The 21,617-nt window shown below is 41.7% G+C and overlaps 1 protein-coding gene across 1 annotated transcript; it reads right to left on the bottom strand.

Moving 5' to 3' along the window:
• Positions 1-1,917: 1,917 nt before the first annotated feature.
• On the bottom strand, positions 1,918-21,191 carry RBL2 (RB transcriptional corepressor like 2). The gene is made up of 22 exons (XM_018085033.2): positions 21,015-21,191; positions 19,624-19,754; positions 18,224-18,424; positions 17,459-17,523; positions 14,794-14,922; positions 13,761-13,921; positions 13,591-13,655; positions 12,666-12,852; positions 11,973-12,139; positions 11,214-11,323; positions 10,214-10,320; positions 9,719-9,856; positions 9,349-9,513; positions 8,708-8,819; positions 7,985-8,257; positions 7,259-7,530; positions 6,518-6,694; positions 6,277-6,348; positions 5,794-5,908; positions 4,659-4,861; positions 4,072-4,236; positions 1,918-3,659 (listed from the first exon to the last, which is right to left on the bottom strand). The coding sequence occupies exons 1-22, from the start codon at positions 21,081-21,083 to the stop codon at positions 3,489-3,491; spliced, it is 3,255 nt and encodes a 1,084-aa protein (XP_017940522.2). The 5' UTR covers positions 21,084-21,191; the 3' UTR covers positions 1,918-3,488.
• Positions 21,192-21,617: the final 426 nt, after the last annotated feature.

Here is a 21,617-nt window from a genome sequence, read left to right as displayed (position 1 = left end):
TCTTTCAAACTTTTCTGGGGAAGGCTGAAACTGAAATTCAAATGCTTCAGATTCACCATGGGCAAAGTTTTAGTTAAAGGACTGTTGATGTGAAGCAGGCAGTGGGCCCAACCTTGTTCTGAGCACGGCTGGGCAGGAGGCAGGACTGGAGCTAAACTGGAGTGTGATGGTTCCTCTTTATGTGGTTTCATGATTATTCAGGAGCTTCTGTAATAAATCACAGACTTGCACATTTCCTAAGCCACTTAAGTGAAGGGCTGGAGTACAAGTTCAATCTCTTCTAATCTTGAGCTGCTCTTTGATCTCAGCTGCAGTGCAGGACAAGTTGCTGCTGCTGTGCAGAGCTGAGCCCCCATAGCCCCAGTGCTGCTGAGAGCCAGGGCTCTGCCCTGACCCCTGAGGTTTGGCAAACACCACAGCTGGCAAAAACAATGCCAAGGAGCAGGGATAGGACAGTGTGAAAGTGATGGTTATGTAAGTCTTGTTTGTCTCTGAACTGCCACAGATCCCTGCAGGGCTGGTCAATAGGTTGGGTTGCTCCAAGATAAGTCCAGCTAATAGTTTGCTGAGAAGAAAATAATTTTATTTTATAGAATGTGGAATTTTGTTTCATTTAGAATAAATAAGCTGAAAAATTATTTTTTTTTAAAATTAGATTGGGAAGGGGGAGAGAACACTGTGTCTTTCTGTAATCAGATTTGTGTACTAAAAGAAGCTGTTCCAGGAGCCAGGTAGGCGAGTGATTACTGAAATGATGCCGTGGAAATCAAATCCTTTTCTCCTGGATTGGGCTGTTGTATTTCCTAACACAGGTACATAATTTAATGAAAGCCTAAGTTTAAGTCCCTGCCAATACTTTGATATGGGGATGTTTCTGAATATCATCTTTGAAATTCTGAACTCTCTAAAGAACATTTCCAAGACACGTGGAAGTTACACCAGTGGATTTACTGATGCTGCTGAGGCTCCAGGTCCCTTCCAATCAGACTGTTCTAAGTCTTGAAAGAAAAAAATTTTAAGCTACTTCAGATGTTTTTTCCTTTTTTTTTTTTTTTTTCTTAAATCAAGTTTACACACCTTTTTTTTTATTTCCTTTGGAGCACCTCTTTTAAAGTAGGAGTTTTTTGGGTTTTTTGGTTTGCTTGGTTGGTTCAGAATTTTGGTTTTTTTTAGCATTTGTTTCAAAGCATAAACTACAAATTGTGCTTTTATTATTATTTATAGCTGAGGGTTATTTAACAATTTGGTTTCAGAAAGGGACAGAAACCACAGAAGAGGATGAAATAGGTAAAATAGGCCCAATAGGTGAAAATGCAGAGGAAAACCAGCATGTCCTTAGCTGTGAAAGTACAGCCCCCAGCCAGCCGTGGCCAAAGAGGTTCTTAACTACTTGAGAATTCTTAGAAATCTCTTTAACTTCATTGGAAGGTGAGTACACAGTACATGGGAAATAACTCTGCTGGGTTACAGTGTGAGATCTTTTATTAAAAGCTCCTACAGGGAAGGCAAAGCCCCTTTTGTTCTGGGGCCCTCCTGTGCTGTGTGGTGAGACAGCCACCCTCCTCCTCCTCCTCCTCCTCTGCCAGAGGGAGCAGCAGCCAGAGCCCCAGCATTCCCTGACACTGCTGTCCCTTCTGCCAGAGCAGCAGGAGGGAACACACTTGGAACAAACACTGTGACTAAACTGGAGCAAGAGTAAATCCTTTCCCTCGTGGTGTGGGTAAAATGTGTGATTATTTATTTTTAAACCCTTAATTGCACTGTGGGACTCCAGTCCTTGCACTGTCCCGGGCCTGGCAGACCTCAGCTCTATGTTTGTTGTTTTCTTTTGCACCATCAAACCAGGTGTTTGAGAGCTGCAGACTATTTGTAGTCTTGCACATACAATGCTTTTTTTTCCACACAAGACCATAAAACTGAGTTTATAAATTCTTTATTGAAAAATACAATTGCAATATTTTCATACAAAGTGAAGTAAATGGTACAGAATAACAAGAACTGTCTGACACTTCCATAAATATTTTTACAGAAACATCTACATGACTTCTGGACTTCAACCTTTTATTATGCAGGTAAGAACAAAAGATCCTTTTATTTTACTTTAATTGAATTTACAGTGGAATTAAGTCTCAAATTTTCCTATTACTCAGAAGGGCAGGAATGACTGAAAACGGAGGTTTTAGTTTTTGTTTCCTTAGAAAACCTTCTGGAACATGCCTGTGCCACATTTTACATGGAGAACACCCCCTCCCCAGCAGTGGACTGGCACATTGTACAGTGAGAGTCATTTGCTGCTCTCCTAAGCAGCCTGGTATTTGGGAACTATTTTACATGAAAACAAGTAGTAAGTCTAATATGTGCACCCCTTGCTCATCCTCAGGGGGGGAGAGATTCTCCTAGGCAGCCTGGTTTAGTCCATTTAAAAAAAACAACACAAAACCAAACCCCCAGCCCTGTCCTTTAAAAACAAAGTAAGTACACATTTTAAGAGATGGACAGCATGATCCTGCTGCTGAGTAAGGGGGGGGGGGCAGTGCCTGACTCATGAAAAGCAATGAGCATATAAAATTCCTCAAAAAAAAGCACACATCCTTGGCTTCCTGCATTCACTGCTGCACATACATTGAGTTACAATGAATTCTTCATGCCATTTGCTGACAAGAGGAGCAATGGCATGTCAGATTGAAATAAATACAAAAGTCAACTTGGTTCAATACAGAAAGACAGCTGAAGTCAGCCTTTGCAAAAAATATTCACATTTAGAAAGTGCCATTACAAATATACAGCAAAACTCGCCTGCCTTAAAAATCATGCTTCAGAGCCCCATCAAAAGTGCCACCTTGGGAACATCAGTTCACTCTCCAACATTGCACAGCTCAAACCAATGCACCCACACAATCCCCTCCTTTGTACAGCAAGGGGCCACAGACATGGTAGTTTTCAGGGGCACATGAACATCCAGAATATGGACAGGATCCACTCAGACAACTTCCTTTATGCCTCAAAACAATTATACCCATCATCCCTTTCCCAGCAGAACTGGATTTTGCTAGGAGGTTGGTATGTTGGTGGTAGTTCTTGCAGGAACCAAGACACTGCTCTGGGTGTCTTGGTGTGGTGGCTCCTGTGTCTGATGCACCTCCAGGTGCCTGTCCATGGCTGACAGTGGTGATAAACACAGTGTGAGGGGACTGGTTAGCGCAAAGGGAAGGTACACAGCTGTGTTAGGGGCGTGTTCTCCAAGCAAGAAAAAGCTCTTCAGCTGCTTTTGGGAGGCTGGAGATGGGTCACTTGCCTTGTGAGGAGCTTGACTGGGGTGGGGTCAGGGTGTGAGGACCCAGCGCAGTCGGGCAGCAGTGGGCGGTGGCCGGGGCAGGGAGGGGGCTGAGCACAGTCTGGCTGAAGACACTTGCAAGGGCTCAGTGGGTCCATGTGTGGGCTGAGCAGCCCAGCCCTGGGAGCAGCAGGAAGGGAAAACCTGTGTGGGCTCAGTGAGACCCTCTGTCGTTGGCTACATCTTGAAGCCGCCTCAGCAGGGCCGTGTGATTCTCCTGACAGATGCGCTTGGCTGGGGCTTCAGTGCCATCCTCTAAGAGAATGCCTCTCTTCTTGGTGGGTGTTTCTCCAGTTCGAACCATGCTGTTAATCTCCTTTAGTCTCTGGAGGGAGGAGGGGAGAAAACTAGAATTAACTCTCACCATTTTGTGACTACCTCAGCATAATGTGAACTATTGTCAGGTGTGTTACAACGGGACTACACAGGCTTTATTTGTGGAGATCTGTGCTGTACCCAGCTGACCCTCATCACTCTACTGGTCTTTCCATTACCAGAGTAGGCAGAGTCTTACTCAAACTCAAGCCAGCTTGTTGTGTCACTGCCTGTGGAGCTCAAAGGCCCATCCAGCTTTACAACTTCAGTAGCTGAACTGGCAGTTCAGTGAGCGTCAGGTGACAAAGTACGTGTTGGACAAGGTAAACAAAACATCGTGTTGCAAAATCTACTGTGATTTCACTACCAGAAAGAAAAGATAGAATTAAATATAAAACTAAACTGTAACCCTTTAGTCTCACCTTCGAGGGGCTGCTGCTGAAGTAGTAGAATATCCTCTCCTGGGAAGAAAGAGCAGCCTCGTTTCTGTGTGGTGAGATGTACACGGGGTGGTTCTGGGACAGCTGCACCCGGCGAGGGGAGCTGAGCCGCACGAACGGGTACGGCGAGAGCGGAGGAGAGTCCGTCTGCCCGGGAGGGAAGGAAATCACTCAACAGCTGTACCTGAGCTCAGTGTCACTGCAGCAAGGCTTTTCTGAGTTGGTCACTTAAACGCTCTAGGCTTTTTTCACCCATCTGATACCATACAGATGTGCAACAAATGTGAATTTTATTATGGTATAGGGCTGGGTTAGTATTTTTTAATTTACTTTTCCAATCTGCAAGTGACAGATGACACTGCTTAGAGCTGTGTATTTCATACAGGAGGAAACAGCAATTAGGCATTGAAAGTACTTACTGTTTTAGCAGCAGAGTATGTCCTTGAGGTGAAGTTGTCATAAAAACAGAATCCCCTGAATTTGCTTACAGTGAGCTCAGCTAAGGGGACTTCACTGCACTGTCAGTAGAAAAAGATGTTTACTACTGAAAAGCACAGAATTTAACTTACTGCATTTGAAGTGTACTTCAAGGCAAAGTCTTTGATCTGCTCGATGTAGACGTTGTTGTAGAACTGGATGAGGTCCCCCCGCTCCTCCTCCTCGGTGTCGCTGTTGGCACCGGTGAGGCGGGTGGGCGTGGGGGGGGCGCTGCCGGGGTGCGGCACGGGCAGGGTGCTGCTGGAGCGCATCACCGGGCTGGAGTCCCGGCTGCCTGCAGGGGGAGCACAGCTGCTCAGTGCCCGACCCCTCTGCCATCCCACAGCCCTGGGAAACACTGCCTTCGTCTGTTGTCACTGTCAGTGATGCTCCTTTTGATCCCTGAGCTGCCTCTGCTGGTACAGACCACAGTGCTGCCTGTGCACAGACACACACTTGATTTCTAACTTTCCTGTATGAGCTGAGTTTCATCACAATGTAAGGAGACCTGAAACTCCATTTTTCACGCATTTGTGCTATACTTACAACACTAGCTCTTTCATGTTGCCACCTGGCACCATTTCAAGTAAGGAACAATAGTCTTTTGCAGCTAGTAGTAGAAATACTTGGCTTGGTAATACTTCCTGCTAGTTTAATGTGGGAAGTTGCAAAATACACATAATCTTTTTCTCCCCTCCCTGCCACCTCTCTGTGACAGAAAACATTAATATCTACAGCTTATACCATCATCTATTAAATATCTTGAAAACTGGTGGTAGGAATACACAGCACTGCTTCTTTGCTTTCCCTTATAAAAGTTAATTCAGGGAAAATGTGTCAGTTCACCTATCAAGGAAAGAATCTTCAGAGCTGTCAGCTATGCTGAAATCACTGCTGTGACTGGTGTTCCTATCTCTGCAGACAGCCAGCTGCTACAAAAGAAACTGCTGCAGCTCTGGGGGTTCTGATAAGAATAACTGAACCTGGGCTAGCCCTGATTTCCTCTCATTATCTGAAGACTCATTCTTGGGGGTGTGTGAGCTGAAATCAGAGCTCAGGTCAGCATGGCAAACTCCCAAGCAAAGTGCACGTGGGGATAGATTCCAAACTGTCAAAGGTGGCGTAAATATAAACCCTGAGTTACAACAACTCTGAAATGTTACTGATATATTCTTAATTGTGTCCAAGTTTACCACAGGAGCATCTGTTTGAGGTGGAATCACTCACTTCTTTCCTTGTTCCTCTCCTTGCTCCTGTCTGTGGGTGAGTTCTGCTGGCTGCTGCTGTCGCTGCTGCCGGAGCGGCGGCGGCGCCTGCCTTTGATCAGGACACTCCGATAGACCTGCGGGGACAAAGGGGGGTGTCCCCAGGGAAGGGGGATGCACTTACTTGGTCAGCAAACAACTGTCTGCATGAAACTTTGCTGTGCTTCTAGCAGGGGAAAATACAGCCTCCTAAGAAGAATATTATCCAATGGGCACTGCCTCCTTAGGTTTTAAGTAAATATATTTTCTATTTTAGAAATAGTTTAGCATATAAAGCTTTCAGTAGTGCAGGATTTTGGACATGACTGCTGTCTTTGCAGGAGAATGGCTCACAGACTGCATCCATTTAATACTAAATGCTACTCTGCAAAGCAATTTGTTCCCAAAATAAACTAAGACATTTAATAAACTGGAGACCACGTTGTTTAATAATAACTGTACTCACGTGGCTCTTAGCTTGCGGTTGTGTCCGATAGCAGCGCATGATATTCTGAAATGATCTGTCTTCATTAGTGACCTAAGAGGGGATGGACACAAAAGGTTCATAGTTTTACTGCAGGGTTTTTCTTTGGGGGTGGTTGTGTGTGCATTGGTTGACTTGGTTTCTTTGAGGAATTGTAATATTTGGAATATTAAGTATTAAAGAAGTTTTTTGTTTGTTTGCTTTTTCTTCGTTCACGCTTTACCTTAGTCATGACATAGATGGCACACATCAGCAGCTGATCCAAGTGTCTGTCCATCATGATTTCAGGGCAGTGCACCAAGGAATACTCAAAGCATGTCCAGATCTTTTGCCGCAGCTCATCAGACACATCGAGTTTGACGCAGAGATCCCTCAGCCGAACACTGGCTAAATGATACACCTGTTGGAATGGAGACTGTGCTCAGGGCCACAGCAACACTGCTTTTCTTACCCACACAAAGAGTAGCTCAGACTTGCACACCCTGCAGAACTTGGGCAAATGCTAAGCCAAAAGAAGAATAAGTGAACTTAAATTTAACTTTTTTTGCTTACAAGACACAGATGTTCTCAGTCCTGGTGCTAGAGCTCAGAAAACCATTTATTTGATGCTTAAATTCTAAGTTGTCCTGAGCACAGAAAGGGGCCTGCATTGCCTACAGAAACCTGAATAAACCAGGAAGTCTCAAAGGTGAATATCTTCCCTCAGAAGAGCCTTCAAGAAAAGGGACACCGTTAAAAACCTGCTGGCCAAACACAGAATCTACTTCACAACTCCTGATGTGACAGCTGTGGTGAGAAGTGTCCTCCATGAGAAAACTACCCTTCAGGTATGTGTATGAATAATTAAAGGTATATATTAACTTTTAAATTTAATACACTCTTGTTATTATAACTAGTAAGTATATATTGTTAAAATCACTGAAGATTTACCAAAATACAAACTAAGCAAAGGACAAATGAGTACCTTTCTGAAGAAGAGTGACAGTGAGCCCGTCTTCCGAGGCCTGATGGACGTGGCAGTGAACTGCTGGGTCTGTCTCTGCTCTCCAGGGGAGATCTGCTGAACAGTCAACTGGCCTGGCAACTGCAGTGCTGCCCCAGTCATCTGGGTGTTGAGGGTACCAGCGAGAGCCTGGGCACTCAGGGGCTGAATGGGGCCAGAGACAGCTTGGGGCTGGGCACCTACATTTACTTGGACTGGGAAGAAAGTTATTCCTCCATTTTCATTGGCAATACCTGTAATTTAAGAAAAAAGAGTCTGAAATAAGAGCAAGTTGTGTGGAGGGGGCAGGTGTGTGTGTTTTTGTTTTGTTTGAGTTTTTAGAAATTCTTCGGTAATTCTTTTATTAGCTGCTTATAACTATACACTTAGTATATTATGTATGAAATTGTTTAATCAAAATACTTTGGACTTTTAATCATGAGATTAAAAGAAGATAATGAAGTTGAACTAAGGTTTTCATACTAATGCAAATTTCATTCTGTGCCAGGAGTTACTGAAATAACTGTTTTACAAAACAGATACTGGCAGTCAGAACACCCTTGTGCTGCCTTTAGATACTGATCATCTATTCAAACAATGTTTCCTAAACATCCTTAAACATACTTTTTTCTACCCTGGACAAGTGTTCCCTCATCTCCCCTTGGCTGTGTACTAATACTCCGATGGGAACAGCAGCTTTTCCCTGACCTTGTACTGGGATGGTCACGGTTTGCCCGTTGTTGGCTGTCACGGTGGCAGTTGCCACGGTGACCAGGGTCTGGCCAGGCACCGGAGTCACCGACATGGCTTCGGGATTCATGTTCTGCACTGGCACCGTGTTCACCACGGGCTGTTGGGAAACTCTCACTGGGGTCCCACTGTCAGAGGGGCTCTCATTGTCAGCAAACAGGCGTCGCCTCGTAGGATTGGCTGTAGGAGAACTGTATCTGTCATACAGGGTGGCTGGAGGTGAGGAAAGGCCTGTAGATTAAAAACACACACACATATATTTCACTCTTGGTTTATAATCCCTTATACAGATACATGACAGAAATCTAATGCAAACTAAAATATGTCACGCAAAGCTCTTCAGGAAACATTTTTAAAAAATACAGATTGCTTCTAGAGATGACTTACTACTCTTCAATAATGCTGGCTTTTTTTCTAGGTTAATTTATTATGTTTTATTTATTCTAGTGAAAAAAGTTTGAGATGTCACATAACTAAATATATAATGAAGCTTCTATCCTGATAGAAGCAAACCAATTAGAACATAAGGGGGGTGTGTATTATTTAACACATACATATGTATACATACACATACACTGTTCACATACATCACTTTCTGAAAACATTTGACATTTAAGAAGCTTACTTATGTAACTTAAGTCTCAGTAAGTACAGCATGTTATGCTTTTAAAAAAATCTCACCTCTTCCTAGTCCTCCACTTTCAGCACGAACCTCATTTATTCGTCTTGGTGTCAACGGGGAACCCACAACACTGTTCCCAGCAGATTTCTCAAAGTACTGAGGTGGCATTACCTAAAATATTCATACTTTGATTACAGTGTTTGTATCACATAGAAACAAATACATAACAAATTTTTAACAGCTTTTAACAGCTACTGCACTACAAATTTTGAACATCGAAACTCCATGGAGAAAATCAAGAACAGTGAAAAACTTGCCCTAAGCCCAACTAAAACTGCCTAGTGATTGTACTGCTCTGCAAGATCCAGCACTGTAACAGTCTTTCTGGGTCTTCTTCTGGGTGTACTTTTTACCACGTTTCTTGCCTAGTAATCTTTTCAAGTGTAAGTGACTGGTCTGAACCTTCCCTGCTTGTCCATTTTGTTCACTGTTCTGCTACACCAACAAAATATTGGATGAGAATCATCTCTGTTGTCTGTCTCCATTTCAGATGTCTCTACAGAGACAACCATGACCACACCACACTGCATTTACTGCTTCCTCTGCACTGATGGGCTGGTAGAATTAAACTGATATTGGGACACGCAAGGCCTCCTGTCTGATTACAAAAGCTATCTAAACCCCACAAAGATGTGCTCACCTCTTCACAACTAGGAACTTTGTTTTCATTGTCTCTGATTCTGTCCCACAATATGGATTCCCGTTTCCATGCCATACTTTCAAGGATCTGTTCTTCAATATGATTCAGGTGTTTTACTACTTCTCGACAAAGGCCATCCTCTGCTCTAATGAAAACCTCTATTACCTGTAAGGTGGATAATTATGATCAACATAATGTACTTCTTTCATAAATTTCTTATTAAACAAAGATCTAATTCCAATTCCTGATTTTCAAGAAAGAGGCTATTAGAAATATTTAGACTGAATTACTATGACTCAATCCTATGCTGTCATAGAGGTCAGTGAGCACTCATGACTTGATAAGCATTTCTAGCTCTCAAACACATTACCTTATAAAAATGATAAACTGGAATGTCAAATATTTCGGTGATGAACGGGAAGTTTCCAGGTGGGTTATATGTAAAGGTGATGATCTCAAGGCAACAGGCCAGCAGAGACCTGTGAAACACGTCTTGCTCCAGTATTGCCTGCAAGAGTTGCAAATTTTAAAGCTTAATTTACAGGGTAACTATAGAACAATAAAACACTTTTTATTCTGGCTCAACATCAAGATTACCAAGCTTGTAAAAAGTGATGTTATTTTGTAAGGGAGAGAACAGAATCCAAAATGAGCCATCTTTACTCATTAAAAATTTTATGTATCTTAGTGTTTGCAAAAACAAATAATTTCTTGTACCCTTTTTCTTCCATTCAGATGTACTTACAGGCTACTTCTCAGAGATTTACCCTCCTTTTAAATGGCTGACTATTCTGCTCTACAACTGTGTTCCTTTTCTGTAGGTCTAACTTTAAAAATGAGGTACCATTTGATTAGTTTTCCTTACAGATAAGTCAGTGTCTCCCAGTCGAGTCCTCCTCTCCTCCTCAATGACTGACTCCAAGACCTTGTAGTAGAGCATCTCGGCACGACGGAAATGTTTACTGGCAACATCTGCAGGAAGTTTAAAGAGAAGCAATATTGTGAAATGCAATAAAAAAGTATTACATTCTTCATCTTCAGATACAGAGACTCAACAAGTGTAGGAGCTAGTGTGGATGTCTATGCTGCTGTGGCTACAATACTTTCAGGACTAAATCAGGTAATTTAAAGTTAACTTATGAATCCTCTTCCTACACTGCACAGACTTGTGAAAGCAGAGCAGAATATCTTTCTACTGAACCCAGATTTTGATGACAATCCTTAACATTGCTATAATATACATGTTTTAAGTTCAGAAAATACATTGAAAATTCTACCTGAATGGATCCAACTTGCACTGTGCAACAGAAAACACTGAAGCAACTAAACTGATAAGAACAGAGTAGTAAGGTCTCATTAAGAAATAAGGTCAAGAGCATCTTCCTTAGTTTCAATCCATCTTCAAGCACTTCAGATATCAAGACAATTTTACAAAAAAAATTTTTTTTTTATTTATACTGGCAGGATTTTAATATCTGTACTAATCCATTCTTGTATGTAACCAAAACTGCTGTGGGGTTTTTGAAGACTACAGTTACTCAGACCATCCTTTACTATCCCACAAATCCATGCCATCACTACTATTCTTATATTTGAGAGAAAAAGTGGAACACTTCACAGTGCTTTTCATTTCACTTCTGTAGTTCTGGGAGTATGATCAAATTGCAGTGATTTAAGCTAAGGCTGATTAAAAAATTTTATGCACCATTGAAATGTGCTACGTCCAAAGAACACAGGAAAAGGCAAGAGAAGTAGAAAAGACACTTGTGCTAAAGCATAACCTGCTGGTAAAATTGTTAATTATAAGAGATGAATATGTTTACAGGCATTTTAATTCTTATCTAGTTAAGCAAAATGTTTCCCACCTTTGGAAAAATTACTGAATTCTCCTTCAGACTGTGTGCTCTGGCAGTACACTTCATGCATTTCTTTTATTCTGTTTGCAATAGATTGAGAAGGATCTCTGGAACATGACCTAAACATAAAAAGTAAATATTTTCAATATACTATTCCTACTAAGAGCAAAAAAACCTCCTATTTTTATAACATGGTGAAAGCATGAAAATATAAATACATTGCAAAGCATTACAAACACACCCATATGTGTCTAACTGTATAGATACTGTAAAACATCCACAGCATATTCTTAGTATTGCAGACACTGTAGTAAATATGCCCATCTTTCCATGATCAGGGACAGCATTTCAAACAGCAGTTTCTACATGACATAAAAATTGTTTTAAAATATACTGTTCCTGAAGCAAAAGTTTATCTACATGTAGAGTAAGGTTTGTTTTCCATCTCCTATGGTTTTGGAGTGATTTGCCAGATGGTGCAATTTGTTAAGTAGGAAGAAAGGTCCTGAAAATTTTACACTGGCAATTTGAATTTCAAGAAGCTCAGAGCTGTTAGGTTTCAAATGGTGTATGTTCTTATAGCCATCAATCTCTAAGGACAGATGTTTCTGAATAATGTGTCTTTTGAAATGTTTCTCTGGATTCCACTTTACTCCAGAACCTTTCAAGTGTGGCTCACATTTCAAATTACAATGTTTAAGCATGAATGTTTGTTATTACCACCATTTAAAAAATAGAATTATTTGGTTGGTAGAATATCAAACTTACTTGAGTATTTGCTCCAGATTTTCACTGGGGGCATTCTTCAGTCCTGCCAGCATGGTGTGAAGGCGGCTCAAACTGTATGTTGCCATGGAAACAGGTGTCACATATGGGTTGCTCTCTTTAACATACTTGCGGCCCGTGAGTGGGGTTGTAATCCTGAGTGATTTGGACTAAAAATAGAAAAATAAGCACATATACATATGGACATTATTAAAAATGTCATAAAAATGACATAAAAATGTAATATCAACACCTGAAGCCCATCTGTTAAAAGGAAAGAAAAAGAATGCACAGAGCTTTGCCTATGTTAAACAAAATACTCTGCATATGGGACAGAGATATGAAGGAAGGAGAAGTTGGACAGACACATCCAGAGAGCCCCAACAGTTCAGCATCTACCAAACAACCACAGAGACCTGCCTGTTCTGTATCTTCACCTAAAAATCTACCTAAATATCCTCTGTACTGGATTTAATCAAAGAAAACCCAGATGCATGAAGAAATTATGTCTAAAAAACTCCAAAGTAAGCAATGTAATCAATTACAAAAATCAAACTCAGCTATGTTGTGCACACTCCCAGGTCCCCTTGAACAGTAAAGATGGTAATTTTTAGTAGCTGCTTTTCTTCATCAGACATAGACTTACTCAGCTTATTCTCCTTATAAAAACAGCAACATGGACCATGCTATACTCACCCTGTCAAAATGCTGCTGCAAATTATGCTTCACTTGTACTCTTTCAGCTGTTTCCATTCCTGAAGTTGTGTTTAAGCACCTTGTGAGGGTTCCAATTTCTTCATCTGCATCCTCACCAAGAAATATTCGCTCGTCAAGGTTTCCCACTGACAACACATACTCCTCATAGGCCTTGTTGATGGCTTTGCTGCAGCACAAAGGGAAAGATGGAGAAAAAAACCCCTTTATTTAGACTATTTTCTTCAGCTGCTCACAGAATGAACACAGTTCTGGCCTGTGGGCAGTCTACTTCAAACTTCTGACCCTGACTTAGGCATTGGAGCACCTTTAAAATCTATAGTATCTTAAACATGACCATGGCAAGGACATTATTTTCCCTCCATATCTGATGCCTTTCCATTTATGTAGTTGCAGGAAGAACATAATAAAATACTGAGAACTCATATTTGGCTGGAAACTCCCCAAAATTTACACAGCATCACATCATAAACTACACTATACCATTTTTATACCATTTCAGCAAAAGTAAGTACCTATCCATAAGCATCTCTAAGTTTATAAAGAAAAAAACCACCATCAAACCCAATTTTTTCCCCTCATACTTCCCACTCATCCCATGTGCTCCCACACCTTTTTCATAATAATTCTTTGAGTTAGACACAAAAAAGAAAAAACAAACAAACAAGGAAACATAGAAACATAAGAATCAAAGCAGACATCAGGTAACACCATCCTGAAGCATCATTCCTCTTTCAAACAGGCCTCAGACCACAGCACCTCAAAGGGACTGAAAGGCAGTGCAGTGCAGGATCATCAGTAAACACAAGGCAGCTGGGCTGGGATCAGTGCTAAGATACAGATAACAACTGCAATTGTACCACAGAGAGACACTAATGCAAAGCAAACCACAAATACAGTGACTTACACACTATCTCCAAAGTTTCCAGGATCTAGAAATCCAGTCAGATTTTCATCTTTTCCTTTTAAAAGCTGTAAGACAGTTAAGAACAAAGGATGGGCATTTCATTTTTTGAAAAGGTTTAAAAAATAATGAGTGAGGAGACATTTTTCTACATTTCAAATTTATTGACCTACCTTTTTGTCAAAAAGTTTCCGAATATATGGCTTCCAAAAATGTTCCTTGATACCTTTTGCTTCTAAAACTAATCCATAATGTAATGAACACAGTTTTTCAATGATGCAGGGAGGGTCAGATGATACTTTATAATCCTTACTATGAAAGTCTTCAGGTAGGCCTACAATTAAGAATTCTGTATTATTTGATTTTGCAAATCCATATCCTGTTTTCTTATTAAATTCTATGCTGCAAAGTCTAGGTAGTGTGATATTAAAACAGTAAACTAATTAGTTCCCTTGGAAGAATTATTAATTATGTAACACTCACTCAACTGGATAATGTTATCAAAAGCAAATTTTGAGTTAGAGATTAAAAAAAAAATCAGTGACTGAGTGACGAAAATTAAACATATCAATTCTAACAGAAAAACAATCAAACACTTGTGAACTATAATATCTGAGATAGTGGTCCCAGTTCACATCCAAAGCACTGCAAAGTAAAGGCCAATACTGTACAGAACTGCAAATGAAGTGCAAGTCTGGAAGGAATTACATCAGAAATTCAATGGAAACTTCTCACCATTTATTTGCTTTTGTGGTTATCAAGTCAACCTACATTTCCATTCTCTTCAGAAAGAGAACAGCAGCAACCCAGAAATGAGAGAGAAGCAAATCTAACACTTGAGCACTGGATCTTTCCCAACTGCTGTGACAGTCTGACCATGTCCAATGATGGTTGTGTCATTATGCACTCTTTCACTGACATTAAACCCTCACTGACTTGAATTTTTACTCTGGAACTTCCTTCAATGGTATTTCTATAGTAAATCAAATCCTTGACTTACTGCATTATTGACAAAATCCACTGGTCTGTTATTACCTACTGCATTAATAGAAATGGAACTGTGTAGCCAGATACAGAAAATATTAATTCCCATATGCTTCAAACCAACACAGTTCAATTTATTCTCTGCCACACAGATCCACACTCATTTCAGTAGCCTTAGAAGTTCTTGCAGGCTTCAGATAGGTTAAGTTTTTTCCAACATACCCTTAAAATTAGGGTTCAGCAGTTCTTTACGGTTAGGACACTGGAGAGCATTTCCATACACGAGATCCAAAGCACATAACAGGAGATGGTAGGAATTGACCAAGTCATCACTGATCATAGGAAAATTTCCTTCAAAATTAGAAAGACAAAAGACATAAAATTAGCATGGATTTAAATATTTTTAACCAAGAAACTGCTGATATGTGTATTACAATCAATAATGCAGCCTTGGGAACAGATCTGATGACTACAAATATCTGCATAGCAACACAGGCAGTAAAACAGACTCACACTTAATAAAATACAGTGATTGTGAAGGAACTCAAATACACTGTTCTGTTTTGAAATCAAACCTTACCAAAACGTTGATAAACATGCTACTGCAGGCTCCCTCATTCACAGTAATCTCATTAACCAGTGCATAAATAACTTGAAGCAGCACAAACTGCAGAATTCAAACTGCTACAAGGAAGAAAAATGTGTTTCCATAACTCCAGCAGCAGCAGCCCCTCTGCCTGGTGGTGTCACATCCTTCAAGAGATTCTTGCTGCACCTGCCTGAAGCAAATCTTGCTCTAAAGGCCAGTAAGGGGGAAGAACAGGTTCTGACTGAGGCTCTCCTTTTCCCCAGTTTTGCATTGCTGTAAAGACTTGCAAGGAACTTTTAACTTTTGCAAGGCTAGATCCAGGTTTTCAGATGCCCTGGAAACAGCAAACACCTCCTCTTACCACCCCCAACTCTCCAGAATGAATCTGTATTTAAGTCAAAGTCAGATAACTTTTTTTAACAATCTCTTTTCTTACAAAAGTTTTTCTGGGGACATGCTCATTATAAACAGTAATAAATGTAACTATTTCTCTTGTGCTTTAGAGAAGAGTTAAAATGTGCTATCTCTGATTTACAAAATATTTTCTATTTATCACCTTCCTGTCGAAAAGAGTCCTTAAAACCTCTTTGCTCTTTTATCACCTTTCTCAAGATTACATTCAGATTTATTACTCTTTACTGAACTCATTTATGTTTGTGATATTGCTTTAGAGGAGTGGCCATTGCTAAAAATAGTTCTGTAAAATAAACTATATTGTAAACTAATACCAAAACTCAAAATTTCATTAATCTGTATGCACAGCAAGTTTCTATTACTCTTTTAATACTAATAACTCTTCCACTCCTTTTCCCTCCTTTTTTCTCAGGTAAACACCAAACCAGTTAACTGAGCCCACTCTGAAGCACAGGTTTAGATTCTTGAAAAATATCTATCATATAGTAATAAACTCACTTAGAATACATCAAAATGGATATATAATTAGAAAATTTTTCTAAACTCTGCTGTTATTTTTCTACCAGTAAAATACCAGTTTGTTCAAATTTGTATTAGATTTTCTGATTCCACGTTTGTCAGAAGGAAAATAATTTCAATGCAGATTTAAACTATTTAAAATAATGAACCCTATATAAAACACTAATTAACTGTATTCATTTATCAGTTATTTCCAAATCATTAAATGGGTCACAACAAAGCAATGAAAATTCTAAATACTATTAGCAAAACTTTAAATCAGTAAAATTCTCAAAGTAACTCTCATAACATAGGCTCAGTTTCACAACCATGGCAATCGTTCCTGTCAGCACAGTCAAAAATAAATCTAATTTCACAGGACCAGCAGTTCCATAGCAATGATTTGCCAATGACATTTCAAACAATGGCTCACTGCTCCCTTTCACAACCTTGTACCAAATAATAATAATAAACAGTTACCTCGGTGCAGCAGAGATTTTTTTTCTCATTGATTTGAAAGAAAGAAATAAAGTTTAAAGACAAATTCTTACAAATAGTAGGCAAGAACTGCAGTACCACTAAACCAAGTGGCTCCTCTACTGTGCAGTGTGTGCTGCAGGTACAGACAAACCTGTACTTTCTGCATTTGTGAAGCTGAACCCAATGGTCTGCAGGACTGGACAAGCCTGAACCTGCCACTGATGTCTGGTTGCTGTGATAGGGATTTACTGCCACCCCTCAAAACACAGAGGACAAAACCCTGAATACTTAATGCCTTAAATGGTCAACATTTAGTTTCCATTTTTGTGCTGCCACACTTTAATAATCATTTACTAATTTTAGAGTTTACATTTACTGTAAATTTTTCTTTTTTTCGTGAAATTGAATTGGATGGGTTACCAGTGTGGTATTCTCCACAAACTTCATTAGCATGTCTGAAACTGCTCGCTAATTAAGATGTAGTCAATCGATGATATAGTTAATCAAACATATTAACCAACAATTTAGCAATAGGAAGACCCATAAAGTCCCTTTGCACCTTGTCAACTGTTCAATCTTCACGTAGAAGAAGGGAAAAGAAAAACCTGTAATTTTTCAGACTGACCTACTTACTCTCTCAGCTGTCTAACTGTGCTAAAGAAGTGAAGTCCCAAATGACTGGAAATAAAGTACAGTACTAACTCTCACCTTGGAAGTGTGGTAAAACACGCAGCTGGGGAACTTGGGACAGAACACATTCCTTTAGGCTGTTGTGAGAAGGCCCCTTCTCCAAAAGCATTTCTGAATTCAGAAATGCCTCCACCTTTTCTGTGCTTTAAGGACTGATACAAAGTAAGGATTAACAACATCATGTTTGCTGTATTTAATACCTTTCAGATCTCTTACCTTTTGCATGAACAAACAGCACCCAACAAAACTGGAAAACTTCAGTCACAGTACATGGTTGGCGTCTTTGAGAGGAAAACACAGCAAAGACACCCAATAAGTTCAATGAATCAAAACTGATAAAACATCATAAACCAGTCAATAATTCCAAAGGAAAATTAAGCTTTACTACAGCGTGGCCAAAACCTTATACCCTCCCACAAAACCCTGACTGAAGTAATAATGAAAGCTGCACACTGGTTTAGTGCAGACACAAGTGGAACCCTGCATGTAATGGTTCATTTTCACAGCATTCTTACTGTGAACAGTAACAAAGAAACAAAGTTTCCACTATAAAATAAAATATCCACCAGATTTGCACCTATGAAGAAAACCACGGGAGTTACTGGACAGTGAAACAGGCTGAGTTGTGCTATGAGCTATTAAAGCTTTGCAGATCATACAAGGATCACATTTTTCCAGCCTTTCCCATCTTAGAAATATTAGTATTTCCCTTGACTACACACTGATTTGATTGTCTCCCCTTTCCTCCACTCCCCAAATCATAAAAACTTGGCAGCTTTGGGATTTCCTTCACCCTGTCAGATCTGAAATTGAAAAAGAGATTAAAAAATTACTGCAAGCAAGGACAGACAGACCAACTCTAACAGTATAAAGAACTCCTGTGAAAATACAGCCAAAATACAACTAAAACAACCAAGCAACTTCATTATATTTTCCCTATAGTAACGCTCTAAAATCAGGCTGGGAACAACAGAAATGTACCTCTGTTTTCTTCCTCTCTGTTGGCGAGGTTGATCTTCTTGAGGATACCTGAAAATATCCTGAAAAATGGGCTCATACTTCTTAAAAATGACTGCAGAAACTGTGAAGTTTCTCTCTAATCTCTCAGTTCGTTCTCTGAACTGGGACGGCAGATTTGCCATGTCTTCCCACTTCTTCATCTTGTTAAAAAACTCGATCAAGCTGGAAATACCCAATGGATTAGATGTGAAAAGCTGTTTTTCTTGCAGAAATAAACTACACATTTTCAGCAAAAGCGCAATTTTTACTTCCCAAACTACTGATAAAATGATGGTACTGCAAACACGACAAGCACCTCAGAGCCAGTCCTTCATCCATGAACGTGGATGAGCGCAGACAGCTCACAAAATATTTTTAGATCCTTGTTAACTGTGTTAACAAGGTACTCTCAGCAGCTCTGGTGTTTCCTCATAAAGACAAAATCAGCTCCAACAGTCAGATTAAGCTAAAATCAGATTTCCTTCATTTTCCTAAATTATTTATTAACTTAAATAAAACAAATGCTGAGTCCTACGATGCTAAAAATATTCTACAAAGTATGAAAAACCCCTAAGTTTTAGCAAATTACACTTGGTAAATTTGACTTTCATTCATTTTTTTGCTTCTTTATCTACACTTTCAGCGTTACTAGTATTTGATAGCCTAGATCACAGAACAAATTTACCTACATTCAATTCCCTGAATTTCTGATTTGGAAAACAAAAATTTATAGAGGAACACTTTTGCAGTGTTTGAACCAACAGCAATGCTCCAACAGTAGAGGAAATGGGAGAAAAAGTGCATAATAACATTACCTTTTTTTTCCTTTTTGGGCTTATCTACTGAATTTTTAGAAAACGGATTGCTAATAAATAAAGCCAATTGTTTCAGGAAGCTTCTCTTCATTGCTTTGTGGACATACACATTTGACACAGATTTGTTTATCAGATTCTGACAACGCTTTAGTTTCATTAAGCAAGAACACGTGAAAAATGAAGTTTTCTTACACAAAAAAATTAGATAGATTGTGTGAATATTGTCACAGCCAATTAAAAATGGTTTCTGATGTGAGAAGTTCACACTTAGCACACTCCAAAAATTGACTGTTCTTCAGTGCCTGGCTTCTTTCTCCTTTGAGAGAAGGAAGTCAACCTATTATTTTGAAAATCAGTGTTTTTAGAGCATAGTACTAAGCAAATGGAACTGCCTTATCCCTGTGGCAATGAGCTCTGATACAAACATGCTAGAGATACAAATTCTACCTTTAAAGCAGGAAACAAGAAATACATTTAGCTTTTGCTCTCTAGTTCTAAATTTCACAAGCTGATAAGCAGTCTTTGAGATTTTTTAAGTGTCTAAAAATCACCAAAAAGAAAAGTTACCTTTGCTCTGAACAGCGCAAGATTCTGGTTAAAGACACATAATTTCCCTCAGCTGTCCCTCTGCTCACAGTTGGAATTGCTTTCCTGCAAGCCACATACAAGGCACAGGCCAGCCAATGCATGTCGTTTCCCTGTGAATCAAAACATCAGGCATTTAAAAGACTTCACTGAAAAGGAAAACATACTTTTCAGCCAACCCAACTCCAGGGGAAAGAACAGTGTCCTAAACAGATGAAGTTCAACCAGTGACAAAGTTGATTTGCTGTTTCAAAGTTCTGCTGTGCTTTGTGTTTTTAACCACAAGAAAGCAGGTGCTAAACAGATACTTAATACCAAACTGCATCCAAACTAAAATTACTAGTTACCATCACTAATTTCATCCTTGACCCAAAGCGTAGCAATGTATTTTTAGTGTTGTTCTTCTCCTGTAGCATTTTATACTTCCCTGATTTTTAACGTAAAAAAAACCGGCTGCATTTCCTTGCTGCCAGAACATTCCTCTGCCCTGAACACACAGTGGGAAAAGAAAAACATAAGTTTCCATTTTGCTCTGTACTGCACAGCAGAACAATTATTCAGTCTGGTACCTAAAGACAGAAATGAATTCTAACGAACACCCGAAATTTTATTCCTCCTCTTCGATCAAGTAAAAACATTTAAATGGGAAAAGGATGGACAGAACCAAACTTGAATTCGATGCTGTGGTTTTTGGGCTATGTGGTATCGCGGGGCCGGGTGAGCGCACACCTCCGGGGGAAGGGGCAGTATCAGTATCCCCTCCGAGCATCCCGGCCCGGCAGCGATGCCCACGAGCAGTGTGCGTGTGACAGAAGCGCTGTCAGGGCAGAGCAGGATCCTCCTCCCTCCGCAGGGCCGAGCACCTGCCCGGGTTTGGGGCTGCCCTGTGAGCGCTCCTGGACGGGCAGGGCAGCGCTGGGAGCTCGGACAGACGCGGTTTATCAGCAGCGCCACCCCCGCCGCTCAGCGCCCCCGATAAAGGCGCCTCCGAGCTCCGGGCGCGTCCCCGCGTGTTCCTGTTTGCGAGAGCGACGTGACACAACCCTTCACCCTTTGGCCCCCGGCCCGGGCTGTGCCGCGGCCAAGCCGGCCCCTAATAAATAACTAATAAATGTTATCGCACCTGCGCTGGGCACCTCCGCGGGCCCCGCGCTGGCCGAGGCCGCTGTGCCGGCGGCAGAAGGGCCGCAGCGACGGGGGCACGTCTATTTTTAACACCTTTCCCCCGCTACGGCTCGGAACTGCGATGTTTTTTCCCGGGCGATGCAAAGGAGAGGCCGCCGCGCCCTCGGGGCCGCCCCTTCCCTCCCGCCTCAACCTCCCGCCGGGACCTCCCCGGGCCGCCGCGACCCCCGCCCGGGCCCCTCCGGCACCTCCAGGGTGTAGTTGCGCCTCATGCTCTGGTAGCTGAGCCAGGCCTCTGCGCGGGCGCGCTCGTCCATGTTGAGGCTCCTGCAGAGCTCCTCGTAGCGCTGTCGGGTGTCGCCGTCCTCGCCCGGCGGGGACGGGGCGGGGCCGCGCCCCCCGCGGGACCCGGCTCGGGCCCGGCCGCGTCCTCGCCCGCCATGCCGCGCCCCGCCGCTGGGGGCAGCGGCGGCGCGCGCACCGCGCCTGCGCCAACGGCCCGCGCCTTCGCATCCAAACACCGCCGCGCGGGCCCGCCCCCGCCGCGCGCCGCTCCCGCTAATTGGCCGGCGGCGGGAGGGAGGGGCGAACCGCCGCCCCGCCCCGCCTGCGCGCATCGCGCACGGCACGCGCTCCTACCATGCACGCGCGCGGGGGGGACGGAGGTGGCTGAGGGGAGAGGGGGGGCACACAGCGAGTCATTCGAGGGGTCACCCACACCCCGCGTTAGTGCGGGCTGTCACCGCACACCGTGTGAGTGAGGAGTGTCACCGCACACGGCCGGGGCGAGGTGTCACCGCACACACTGCTCAGTGCAGGCTGTACTGCACACCCGGGTCACCGACGCTGCA

This window comes from Manacus vitellinus, unplaced genomic scaffold (genome assembly GCF_001715985.3).
Source record: "Manacus vitellinus isolate BGI_N305 unplaced genomic scaffold, ASM171598v3 scaffold_10_pilon, whole genome shotgun sequence".
Taxonomy (NCBI): domain Eukaryota; kingdom Metazoa; phylum Chordata; class Aves; order Passeriformes; family Pipridae; genus Manacus; species Manacus vitellinus.
Note: the sequence above shows the minus strand (reverse complement) of the source record. Positions and strands in the feature narration are given on the sequence as shown.

Bases quoted from the DNA above. Each gene is read 5' to 3' on its own strand.
- RBL2 (XM_018085033.2), bottom strand. From the start codon at position 21,083: ATGGACGAGCGCGCCCGCGCAGAGGCCTGGCTCAGCTACCAGAGCATG. The intron at 7,531-7,984 runs GTCAGGGAAAAG...CTTAAATTACAG, and splicing joins CGTGACCATCCCAGTACAAG to GTATTGCCAATGAAAATGGA. The intron at 6,349-6,517 runs GTAAAGCGTGAA...ATCCCCTCTTAG, and splicing joins CCATCTATGTCATGACTAAG to GTCACTAATGAAGACAGATC.